General features: G+C 34.6%; 1 protein-coding gene across 6 annotated transcripts in view; it reads left to right on the top strand.

The window, feature by feature from the left end:
- Positions 1 to 13030, top strand: part of ZNF280D (zinc finger protein 280D) — a 145150-nt gene that overhangs the window by 55884 nt on the left and 76236 nt on the right. For all 6 annotated transcript variants that reach the window (XR_007453827.1, XM_049613678.1, XM_049613677.1 and 3 more), the window contains 3 exons: positions 7128 to 7351; positions 10744 to 10901; positions 11836 to 11936. Coding sequence is in view for 5 of the 6 variants with exons in the window: in XM_049613678.1 (XP_049469635.1) it covers positions 7128 to 7351; positions 10744 to 10901; positions 11836 to 11936 (483 nt within the window). In the remaining variant the exon portion in view is untranslated. The remainder of the gene's footprint in view (positions 1 to 7127; positions 7352 to 10743; positions 10902 to 11835; positions 11937 to 13030) is intronic.

Below are 13030 nucleotides of genomic sequence, written 5' to 3'. Positions count from 1 at the left end.
ACCGTTATGTGTCTATCTGTATATGTTAAGGCCCAGTTATCCCTAGCTGCTTTCAGAATTCTCTCTTTATCCTTGTATTTTGCCAGTTTCACACTGATATGTGGTGCAGAAGATCCATTCATGTTACCTCTGAAGTGAGTTCTCTGTGCCTCTTGGATTTCAGTGTCTGTTTCCTTCCCCAGATTGGGGAAGTTCTTAGGTATGATTTGTTCAAGTATACCTTCAGTCTCTTTCCCTCTCTCGTCTTCTTCTGGAATTCCTATGATATGGATATTGTTCTGTTTGATTGAATTGCTTCGTTCTCAATTTGTCTAAATCCCCTGGATTTTTTTCTCTTTTTCTCAGCTTCCTTTTTTCCATAATTTTATCTTCTAATTCACCTATTCTCCCCTCTGCCTCTTCAGTCCTTGTTATGGCTGCCTCCATTTTATTTTGTACCTCATTTATAGCATTTTTAAAATTCATCATGAATATTTTTTAGGTCCTTGATCTCTGCAGCAATAGATTCTTTGCTATCTTCTATGCTTTTTTCAAGCCCGGCGATTAATCTTATGACTATTATTCTAAATCCTTGTTCAGTTATATTGCTTATATCTGTATTGATCAATTCTTTAGCTGTCACTTCTCCTGGCATTTCTTTTGAGGAGCATTCTTCTGTTTTGTCATTTTGGCTAGTTTTCTGTCCCTTATGAGTTCTAAAAACTTGTTATGTGCTCTGCACCTGTAAGCACTGCTATATTAAAGGAGGGTCATACACTGTCCAGGGCCTGGACCTTCAGGAAGTGTTTTTTTGGAGAGTGTTATTTGCTCTCTGTTGTTGTGACTTTGGTTATTTTATTTTCATACTCGTAGTGATGTTTTGGACCCTCCACCAGGTGTGCTTTGATTTGTTCCTTCAAGTAGCCTTGGAAAGGAAAGTGAACAGACAAACATACAGAAAACAAAACACGCAAACACACAAGCAGGTTAAAGAAAAAAACAAAACAATGCGAAAGCAAAGGCAAGAAACACCAGCCTCAAATAAAGAACAGGGTGGAGGTGGTGCTGATGGAAGAGCATATACAAAGAGAGAAGTGACAAGGGCGGGGAGGAAAAAGAGAAAATAAACATTGACTGGGCAGAGAGACTAAATGGCTTAATCCAGAGAGAGAGAAAGGAAAATAAAGAAGGGGGGTGTGGAGTGGGGAAAGAAATGAAGATAAAGTTGCCCAGACAGAGAAACTATGGGGCTTGATTAGCCCCATATATGGGGGGAGAGAAAGGAAAGTAAATAAGGAGGTGTGGAATATGTATCAAGAGAATGGATTAAATATGTCTCCTTAAATAAACTAACAACCAGGGTAACCAGACTAGAGGAGGGAAGAGATAAGGAGGAGAAAAGGAAGGAAGAATATATCTATGTAACAAGAATTGTCCAAGAATTAATCAAGGCAATGCAGCAGCACTGGTCTGGAGGAGGGGCTGTCTGGTTCCTCTGCCTCTATCCCGCGCCAGTAGATATGCAGTATACCTGGTACGGAGGGGCCTAGTTTGGTGTGGGCAAGTTCCTCCCTCCACTGTGGGCCCTTAGGACCAATCCCTGAAGCCCCACCTTGGTAGTGGTTGGGGGAAAAATGGCGACCCGTTCCCCAGCCCCCCAATTGCTTCTCCATGGACCCGTTGTACCAAATTACTCTGAACTGCCCTTGCTGTGCTGGGTGCAGACCAGGTGGTCTTTCTCACTCCTCTGACTCCCGTGCCCTTGTGCTTGGCTAGGATTCAAACTTCCCTTCTATGTGCCGTGGTACTGGAGAAGTGCCTCTCCATGGCGCATGATATGTGGTCCCTGCCTGCACTCCAGGGGTGGGGGTGGGGGATCACTTCCTCTTCCTTTAGCATTTATATAAAATATTCTCTTTTTTTGTCTTAATGTTTGATGACTTTTAGGCTCACAACCCTTGTTTTCCTGTGGTTTCCATTTGCCTAATATATTGTTTACCCTGAATCACTTTATGCCTCTTGGTTTGTGATCCTATGTGAAAATCTCTTGTTTTGGCACTTATGTTAAACTTACTTGTATTCGTTGATATGATTTATTTTGGTCTTGGTTCTGTGACAATTTTTATTATCTTTTTTTAAAAGTCTTTCACCATGTGATTGCTTCATATGTATGTAGCTTCAGTTTTTAGGGAAGCTGTATTTTTGTTCTCTTGTTTACCCTTGTAATTTTAATGCTGATATAATTCTAGTAGTCTTATATTCATTTTGCCATTCTGTAAAATTAGAGTTGGTTAAAGTATTCTTAACCCACTCGTTGTTACCTTCTCCTCTCCTGCCTGATTTTAGTCATTATTATTTTTCTGAGTATTTATCTTTGTACTATTAAAACTGCTCATACATATACTACTTCGTTTGGTAGCTCTAAATGATATTCTTTGGTGTACTGCTATTATATGTGAGGCAGTCTATGACCTTTCTCAAGCTTACTTATGCTTACTGTCCTTTTACCCCCTCCCAGTTTTTATTTGTTGGTTGTATAATGTTTTCATTGCCAGGGCATATAACATTTGCATTTGACTTTGTTAACCTTATTTCTATATTTGTTTTAATCTTTTTTCACAGTAAATATGTTGATTACCAGTCTGTTTGTCATGGTTTTAGTTATCTGTTGGGCTGAAGTTCATCCTCTAGTAATTTCCTCAAACATGGCCTGGGAACAGCATTTTTTGATGTCTTTCATATTCAAAACAGTTCGATTATCCATTCTCAAAAGACAGTTTGTCCAGATATAAAGTAAGTTGGATCCTACTTTGAGGATCTTGTTTGTGGTGCTCCTGTTTTACAATATTGAATGTTGCTGTTGAGAAATCTGGGATAAGCCTGAATTATTTTGCCCTTTGTAAGTGATTTGACCTTTTTGCATGCAGTCCATAGAATTTCTTTATTTTGGAAGACTGATAATTTTATAATGACATGACTTAGTGTTGGGATTTGAGAATTTATTTTAGTGTAATTTTCTTGATTAATATTTAAAAATATTTATTCCATGTAATTATTTTGCCTTTTAAAGGGGAGAGGAGAATGTTGTCCAGTATGCATTCATTTGATGTCCTTTGTCTGGCATAAATGTTTTCTTCTTTTAACACTTAATTTTTTTTATTTGCTCTTCTTATTATTAACCTCTGTGTCCTTCATTTTATTTTCCAATGCCTGTTCACCACTGTTGTCTAATTTCTCTTTATCTCTCTGATTTTATTTCCTTACTTTTCCCTCAGTTTTGCCACTCTTTTTAATGTCTTTTTGGTCTTGCCATCTCTTCTTGCTTTATGGTCTTCCAAATAGACACAGTTGTGTCATTAAGGTTTTAAAATTTGCAACAAAAATTTTGTTCACTGTTTTCATCTGCATCTGCTCCATGGCGTTTTTGTCTGAATTTTACGTTTTCCTTCTTTTATCCTAAAGTATTTTTGTTCAGATGTAAGTTTCTATCATAGTGAAGAATAAGTTGGATTTTCTTGGGCTAGCTCTTTTGTACAAAGCTCCTTTAGGGAAGCCAAGGTTGCCATAATAATCTCACATTCTATTAGCTGGTTTATATAATAACTCTTTGCTGGGCAGAAGGTTTCCTGCAAATGTGACTTGTGTGTCTGATTTTATAGCATTGCCTTGTCTACTTCTCTGTACCAAATGAAGTCTGAGGGACTTCTGTCATCCTACTTGCCCCAGCTTCTGCACCTGTTTTTGCGAAGAAAGGATATAGCTTTGCACTTCAGGATGTGTTTTTCATCTTTAGCAAATTTTTGCTGACACTTTCTAAGATCTGTTACTATTGGGTCCTTTTGACTTCTCTGTTCTACTTCCACCTGCATGTCTTCTGTCTGATCTTGGCTGCTTTGGGTAGTGCTGTCATATGTTGTAGAGTCTGTGGATTTTATATGGTTCTTAGTTTCAATGAAAGTGAAATTTTTAGAATTTGGTTGTTGTGGCTTTGGAGGAGTCCTAGGAAAAGGGGGAAATGTTGACTTACGTAGGCTGATCATATGGGAACTTCCAATTTACTATTTATTTTTTTATTTAAAATATTTTTTTAGTGTTAATTCACTTCTTAGAGACAGAGACAGAGTGTGAGCAGGGGAGGGGCAGAGAGAGGGGGAGACAGAATCAGAAGCAGGCTCCAGGCTCTGAGCTATAAGCACAGAACCCTACAGGGGGCTTGAACTCACAAACTGTGAGATCATCACCTGAACCTGAAGACAGACGTTCAACCAACTGAGCCACCCAGGCACCTCTGTATTTTAGTGTTTAAAAATAGCATCTCTCCTTCTTTGTTCTGAAAATCTTACCTAAATATTTAGGTACTAACAAAGCACTAGCACATGGCCGTCTACTGGGAGGACTGAAGATGAAAATGGTGCTAAGATGGTATCTACTGTTTAAAATTACAGTGTATGGCATTAAAGTTTAACATTTTCGAGTGGCTAACCGAGGACAATAAGGGATAACCTAGAGCTACAGTGAAGGGCTAGAACCAAAAGGGTTTTAGACTGAATAAAAGATGACCAGGTGATCTTAGACCATACCTCAGCCATACCATCCATAGCTTTTTCTATCCTCCTGTAAAACCTTCCTTCTAGGCCTAATTCTCATTTAAGTTGCTTTCTTGCCTTTTGACTTCTGGATATTTTCTGTGGGATTCTGTGCTTTTCTCTCAGTTACTAAATTTTCTGAACTAGGTTGTCCGTTCTTGGTTTTCAGTGATTTATTACTCATCTGTCTTACAGGGATCTGAAACATTGCTTAAAAGATACTGTGAATGAAAAAAAAAAGATACTGTGAATGAAACTAACGTAGTATTGTATGACAACTATACTAAAAAATAAAGACACTTTGAGACTTAATATTTATTTTTAAAATCGGATCCTGTTTTATTTAAAAGAAAAAATGGAGGCACAGAAAGCGGTTGATCATCTATTATGTATATCGTAATTTATGAGTAATTAAGGTAACTTTACCTTTTATGGGTGTACCAAATTAGATGTTTCTGAAAAATATAACCTTGTAACACACTCTACTATAGACTACTTATTTTGTAGATTGCAGGAAAGTATTGAATCTCAAATATGACTCAATAGCTCCTACAGTCTGAAAACCAGGTTTGTTGTTTGAATATATGTGATTGTCCACATTTCTAATTAGGGACACTATTCCATATATATCATTTTGGTGCATTATAATTTTTCCCATTGTTTGAGATCACTCCAATGGTAAAATTGCAGTTAAGGTCAGCGGTTTTATCTATCAAAATGATACTACGGTACACATCACTTGTAATAAGATATGTATTTTGAGTTTTTTTCTGATAGTGTTGATGGATTTACTCTGAACTATCCTTTTCTCCATTTATCTTTAAATTCAAAACCAGCCTGTTTTAGAAGGAACTTAGCCCTATAAAAGTCCTTAGAAATAGCCTGACTTACCTAGTGTTCAGCTCTTAAATATTATGTGTGTCATAAGGAATATCTAGAAACATATAGAGAAAACCCTTCTCATTTCCCTCTTTTCATTGTGGTTTCATTTCAACTGTATTTATTCTGAGTGGTTGACTACAGAGGATCATGTAGTATTAAGGACCTAATGTATTTGTCCTAAATTCGCTTATGGATGCAACCTTAACTCCTAAATCACAAGTTATGTCATTGTTTTGGGGCCCATTTTATTCAGTATTTTTTCCCCTTTCTTTTAGATCTAAAATAGATCTATTTTAGATTTTTTTCTTGGTGTTTTTTTTCTTAAAGGTTTCAGAACTGATAGATGAAAAGCATAAATGCAATTGAAGGAAATGTTATAGGCCTGTTTTGGAACAGCTTCTCATGTGATTCAGAACATTTTACCAGTGATTTAACATTTCGATGTGGCAGAAGAAGAGATGGATGTTACCTTAGAAATGGAATAGAGTTGTGTTTATAGAGTTTCAAACTCTTTAATGTTGTTATTAATTTACTAAGTAACACATTTAAGAAGAGTTTAAGTCAGCTGGTTTATATTATAAATGAATTACCTGGGTGGCTTGTTGAAAAATAAAGATTTCTGGGCCCTGTATCTAGACATTGTGGTTTATGGATCTGAAGTGGGCCCAGGAATTAGCATTTTGACAAGTACTCCTGGTTTTTCTAATGTAGGTCTTCTTTGGACTGACCTTTGAGAAAAACTGCCCTGGAGAAATTCTACAACTGAAAATGATGTACAATAAATGAATTAGTTAAATCTTGTTGGGGAAAAAAAAAGCTCATGTATGAAAGTATTCCACTTTAGAACCAGTTTATGTGACATCTTGAGTTTACTCATGAGGAACTAAATTTCCCCTTCAAAAATTTAAGCATTCTAGATTTCAGGGTGTTACTACTGCTGCTTTTTTTTTTTAACTCATACATTTTCTAGCATCTTGAGTCTGGGCAATGGCAAATTAGTTGTACTCAATTTTTAGTTCTAACTAGATATTATGAAATTTCATATATCACTTGATAATGAAACATCTACATTATGGCATATAACCTACATTTCCTATCTATACTCTATCTTGACATGAGTGTGAAATGAATAAGGTTTGTTTTTTTATTTATTTAATTTATTTATTTAAGAGTGGGCGAATGTGCAGTGGTTGAGGGAGAATGTCAGAGGAGGGGAGAGAGAGAGAGAGAATGAATCTTAAGCATACTCCATGTCCAGCATGGATCCTGAAGTGGGGCTCAATCCCACAACCCTGAGATCGTGACCTGAGCTGAATCAAAAGTCAGACACTCAGCCAACCAGGCACCCTGAATAAGTTTTAGTTTCAGTTAAGCATTTAAGTTATTATTCAATATTTATATCCAAAAAGATAAATTGCAAGGAAAAAAATTATTAGGTCAGTAACCAAGTTCTCATTTTAAAGTTTTTCTTTAAAAATTTTTTGTTGTTGTTTATTAAGATAATAGGTATTTATTGTTATTAGAATGTGAGTATGTACCACAAACTTTTGGTGAATATTTTCCCAGATATTTACCAAGCATAGTTTTAACATGGTCTGGCCTTGTTGTAAACTTACAGTTGTTTTTTGATGTCCAATCTTTTTTAAGTGTTAAATAAGACTTATGTTTTTTCTCTTTCAGTACTGTTGTCCAGACATGATAAATAACTTTTTAGGACTGGCTAAAACAGAATTTTCAAGTACAGCAAATAAAAATAAGACTGTTGATTCAGAGAAAGGAAAATTGATCATGTTAGTTAATGACTTTTATTATGGAAAACATGAAGGAGATGTTCAGGAAGAACAGAAGACTCACACAACCTTTAAATGCTTCAGTTGCTTGAAAATTCTTAAAAATAATATTAGGTATGTAAATACTTATTTTTATTTGTGTTTGAAAATTGGAATGCTAAAGATACAAATGTTGTATCTTTATCTTGTATTTCTCTGTGCCATTCTAGATAAGTAATTTTAATACTTTCTACTAAAGAACAAAGGCAGATTGTCCTGTTTGAAAAACTTGTTCTTTCTTGTAATTCAGAGTTGACTCCTGGATCCACTTAGTTGTATCTTTTTAAGATAACTTAAGAAAGGACAAATTTTATTTCAAATAAGGGAAAATTAACATTTCCCTTATATTATCAGGGTTTTAGGAATTTTCATGAGATTATTTTCATTCTTAGCTGCTTTTGAATTTTATTTTTCTTCACTTTACAAGAAGTACCACTTCAGTATGTTTTGTCTAGTTTGACCTCTTCCATATTAATCTTATTTAATGCTCAGATCTTTCAATTCATATTTGTAATTTTTGGAACATTTACCTTGCAGGAAAAGTGATCTTCTTTAGAGAAATACCAGTTCTAGGAAACATGTTGTCTCTGATTTCAAAATTTAACCTCTTCAAAAATTACAAATTTAATTTCCAGTGTAATTTTGAAGATTTAGACATGTATGCTTTAAATTTTATGACCTTTACTTTGTAATCTTTGTGTTACATGGAATATTAGTAGTTGTCATCCTATTAATGAGTACATAACAAGAACAAAGTAACAAGACATATTGATTGGTATTTTCATTGGTTATGTAGCTTGACATTTATATTAGGTAAGGTTGTTTCTTCATTTTGTTACAAAAATTTTCAGACATTCAACATAGTTTTAAAAATTTTACTGCAGATATTTGTATACTTACCACCTTGATTCTACCATTAACATTTTACTGTACTTTATCATACATCTATTTGATATCATATATCAAACTATTTTTTTTTCACACATTTCCAAGTAAGTTGCAGACATCACTGGTGTGTGTGTTTATACAAGCATACCTATGTATGCCTTTTTATGTTTACCCTTGATAACTATTATTTGTAAATAGCATTCTTAGGTACCAATAGGTTACTTCTGGACCTAGTATTTATTTCATTTTCCTGTGAGTTCTTACGTCAAAAAGAAGGATATGGAAAAACCCTGAAATATATTGTGATATACTCCTATAACAGTTATTAAAGCTTTGTTTATGGTGGTGCTTTATAGTTTCCAAATTCTTTCATGTATGTTATTTCATATGAGTTTTCACTTTTCTTTATCTCCTTTTATTAAACTTTAACAGCCATCAATAGTTAATGGTCCTAGTAGTTTAACAGAAGGGATATTGTATTTTTTAAAAAAAATTTTTTAAATGTTTATTTATTTTTGAGAGCTGAGAGAGACAGAGCATGAGGAGGGGGAGGGGCAGAGAGAGAGAGGGAGACACAGAATCTGAAGCAGGCTCCAGGCTCTGAGCTGTCAGTACAGAGCCTGACGTGGGGCTGGAACCCACGATCTGTGAGATCATGACCTGAGCCGAAGTCAGTTGCTTAACTGATGGAGCCACCCAGGGGCCGTGAGATATTGTACTTTTTGATATAACACTGAAACAATATTACAGTATAATTCTGTCACCGATTTCCATATTATTACCCCTTTAATAGTAAAATACACCAGAAAAATCATGTTAATAAATGTGGTGCATGCATACAAATATGTTTCACTGACTTAGTTCCTTGTTATACTTAAGTATTACATATATGATATTAAGTTATTTCAGCAACAGCTTTTGCCTTTCCTTTGAGATTAGCCCACTTAATATTAAACATACGAAAATTAACAATTCCTTTTTTTGTTATTTTTTTCAGAAGAGTAGTTATACATTTTAGAGTACCAGATTATTTAGGAATTTTAAGCAAACAGCACTTATAACATCCAGGAATTGAGCATTTTTTAAAATACTAATTGTTGAGTAAATGTAACCTTAATGGTTAATACTTCATAACCAAAGGAGTTAGATGTGTTAAATAATATTTTAACAGTAAAAATTGGGAAGACAAATTGATGTTTATAGAGAATGGTAAGAAATTGATAGCTATAGATTTTTTTTCTCTGCCTCATCAACATACTGTGGTGTGGTATTTTTCTTTTGTTTCCTACAGTGAATGTCACCAAAAATGGTTAGGTTTATTTTATTCTGTGAACATCTTGCAAGAAGTTTGTTTTTCTGTTTCCCTCATTTCCATAGTTTGGTTTGAGAGCATGAGTTCCTGATGGGGGCTCATATAATAATTGAGAGAAAGCTTGATAGTTAAAAGATTATTTTATATAGATACACTTGAATTGCTTAAAGTTGTGAGGTGAAAATTTAATGGCTTATGACCATATCTCTCTATATAAATATTCCAAGACTAGGATTTTCTATAGGTGTTTGTAGATCTGGTGTTAAAACCAAAGGAGGACAAAAAGATACTTCAGAGTTTGCCATAACCTGTTTAAGAGTAGTATTGTGGAGGTGTGAAAAAGAGATAAACGTTATAGCCTTCATGGTGACTGCTATCCAGATTAATAACATTATCATTTACTTTCTAGATTCTTTCCTTTACAGGCTCAAAGTGAGTAATTGTTAATAGTTGACCCAGACTAAAAATTGTTACAACTTTACTTTCAAATTCAGTAAAAAGCTTCAGTAAGCTCTTTTAAATAGGTGTTCCCAGTTTTATTGCACTCTTTGCTGTTGAAGGTCATAGTTCCTGCTCATAAGAAGCCTTTTAGGGAAGCTGAAATAGCAGAATGTAAAACTGAAAAATGGACGTTGCCTACAAAGGGCACAGTCTGCAAGTTAAAATGAACGGTCTGTGCTAACAGTAAACCGGTATCATTAAATAAAACAAAAGGTTCTCGTAATTGTAGGCATTAAAATTGCTATTACATGCATTTAGAAACCAAGACACAAGTAAAAATACCAGTAATTTGTCTTTTAAAAAGTTGGAATCTATTGTATATCTTCACAACCTTAAAAGATTTCTCTCATGACTATAGCTGCTTTTGGTGGTAGGGTTTCCTTCCTTTCAAGTATTTTATTTCCTTCCTTTCAAGTAAATAAATTTTATTTAAAAATGTAAATAGTATTTGTGTATGGAAAAAAAGACTGCTTTTTTATCTTTAAAAAAACATTTTAATCTGAAATGATTAAAATTAGAGCAAATTATTGAGATTTCATATTAATTACATTGATGAATTCTTTTAAAACAAAGATGAAAAGATGTTTATTTAGCCACTTAATGAAAGTGATTATTTAAAATACACAGTTTTCTAGAAGACTTTAAGGCTTTTGAGATTTTTTTTTGAGTAATGTATTTGTATTTTTAAGATTTAGATTCAGATACTTATTTTTTACATTTGTGTTTTTAAATCTGAATTTTTGCACCTGTTGACAATCATTTATAGGTTTATGAACCACATGAAACACCACTTGGAACTTGAGAAGCAGAGCAGTGAGAGCTGGGAAAACCACACCACCTGCCAGCATTGCTACCGTCAGTTTCCCACACCATTTCAACTGCAGTGTCACATTGAAAGCACACATACACCTCATGAATTTTCTAGTAAGTTACAGTATTGGATATTATCAATTTTGACAATGTAACTCTGAGAAAACCTTAAGAAGCTTGTTAGGAAAATAAGACTAAGAAAAAGACTTTGGAATTTGGGGGCAAAATTGAAAAAGTTTTAACTGTTAAAACTAGTTACTAAAATTAAAATCCCTCTTGTAAATAATTCATTAAGGTAAATAACCTGTGCATTATATGTGGGGGACTAAATTAAAAAACTCAGATCATAGTTTTAAAATATGAAAATAATGAAAAAAACAAATACAGTCATAGTTAAAGTCACAGATCTCGGAGCTAGATAGCTTGAGTTCAAATCCCAGGTCTGCCTTTTTTTTTTTTTTTTTTTTTTTTTTTAATTTATTTTTGGGACAGAGAGAGACAGAGCATGAACGGGGGAGGGGCAGAGAGAGAGGGAGACACAGAATCGGAAACAGGCTCCAGGCTCCGAGGCATCAGCCCAGAGCCTGACGCGGGGCTCGAACTCACGGACTGCGAGATCGTGACCTGGCTGAAGTCGGACGCTTAACCGACTGCGCCACCCAGGCGCCCCCCCAGGTCTGCCTTTTAATACAACTATGTGATGTTAGGCAACTTAGTATTTGAATAATGAGAATAATAGAAATACCTGTTTCATAACGCTGTTATGAGAATTATATGAGCTAATGTAAGTAAAGTACTTAGAACTGTGTTTGGCACACCAATAAAAACTATATAGCTGCTGTCTGTCACTACCACCAATACTATTGTTATTATTGATATAGATATATAAAATGAATTTTATTCATATATATTTGTGTTTGCCTGGTAACGATACTTTTTTCTGAGGTATAATTGACATAGAGTTTCAGTTATACAACATAATGATTTGCTGTTTGTGTGTGTGTGTGCATCTTAAAATGGTGTAATGTCTTTTCCCCCCCACTTTTAGCCATTTGCAAAATCTGTGAATTATCATTTGAAACAGAGCATATTCTTTTACAACATATGAAGGACAATCATAAGCCCGGTGAAATGCCATATATTTGTCAGGTATACATGTATTTTATTGTGTACTTAGTGTTTGGTTTGTTTGTTTTCTATTGTTTTGATTATAAGATTTAAACCTCTTGGGCCAGGGGTCAGCAAATTTTTTTTTTGTAAAGCACCAGGTGATAAATATTCAGGCTTTCAGGGTCATATAATCTCTGTTGTAACTAATCAACTCTGTTATTGTAGCATAAAGGCAGCCACAGACAAAAATGAATGTGATCTGGCTGTGTTTATTTAAACTTTATCTATGGACCCTGGAATCTCAATTTCATATAATTTTTATGGATCATGAAATAAAATTGGTTACTAAAATTAAAATTCCTTTTGTAAACTATTTATTAATTTAAAAACCTTTGGTATAACTTATGCATTGTATGTGGGGATCAGTAGAGAGTTGAAATTGGCCCACAGGCCATTTTTACCCACTCCCGATTGGACAAAGAAAAGCCCTGTGGCTAACAGACAAATGTAGAGACTTAGCTTACTATATAGGGAAGAATGTAGGCATACAAGGGAAACATGAAATGCTTCTACTTACAGAGAACTCTACCAAATGCTTTGGGATTAGTAATTTTTTCAGAATTTGAGGAAATAGAAAAAGAAGATAAAAATATATTGCCAATGTCATAGCCTGGAAGCCATGTATAATCTAAAGGAAAGTGCTGTTTTATGTAGCAGAAAAAAACTTTGTAGGACAGGAGGTGTTAAAGCTTGAAAATTCAAGTCAAGATGGGGATGATAATTAAAAAGAGCTGATAAAAATAAGGGAATCTAGTTATGTTTTGGGAGCTATCCCTAAACTTTGAAAGATAACTTTTCTCTCTCAAAGATTATCTTTCACTGCTTGTATTAAATGGGATTCTTTTTTTTTTTATTTTTTTTTTTAATTTTTTTTTTTCAATGTTTTTTATTTATTTTTGGGACAGAGAGAGACAGAGCATGAACGGGGGAGGGGCAGAGAGAGAGGGAGACACAGAATCGGAAACAGGCTCCAGGCTCTGAGCCATCAGCCCAGAGCCCGACGCGGGGCTCGAACTCACGGACCGCGAGATCGTGACCTGGCTGAAGTCGGAGGCTTAACCGACTGCGCCTGG

This window comes from Panthera uncia (assembly GCF_023721935.1).
Source record: "Panthera uncia isolate 11264 chromosome B3 unlocalized genomic scaffold, Puncia_PCG_1.0 HiC_scaffold_1, whole genome shotgun sequence".
In the NCBI taxonomy this organism is placed as follows: domain Eukaryota; kingdom Metazoa; phylum Chordata; class Mammalia; order Carnivora; family Felidae; genus Panthera; species Panthera uncia.
The sequence above is the reverse complement of the archived record's forward strand: the minus strand, read 5'-3'. Positions and strand labels throughout refer to the sequence as shown.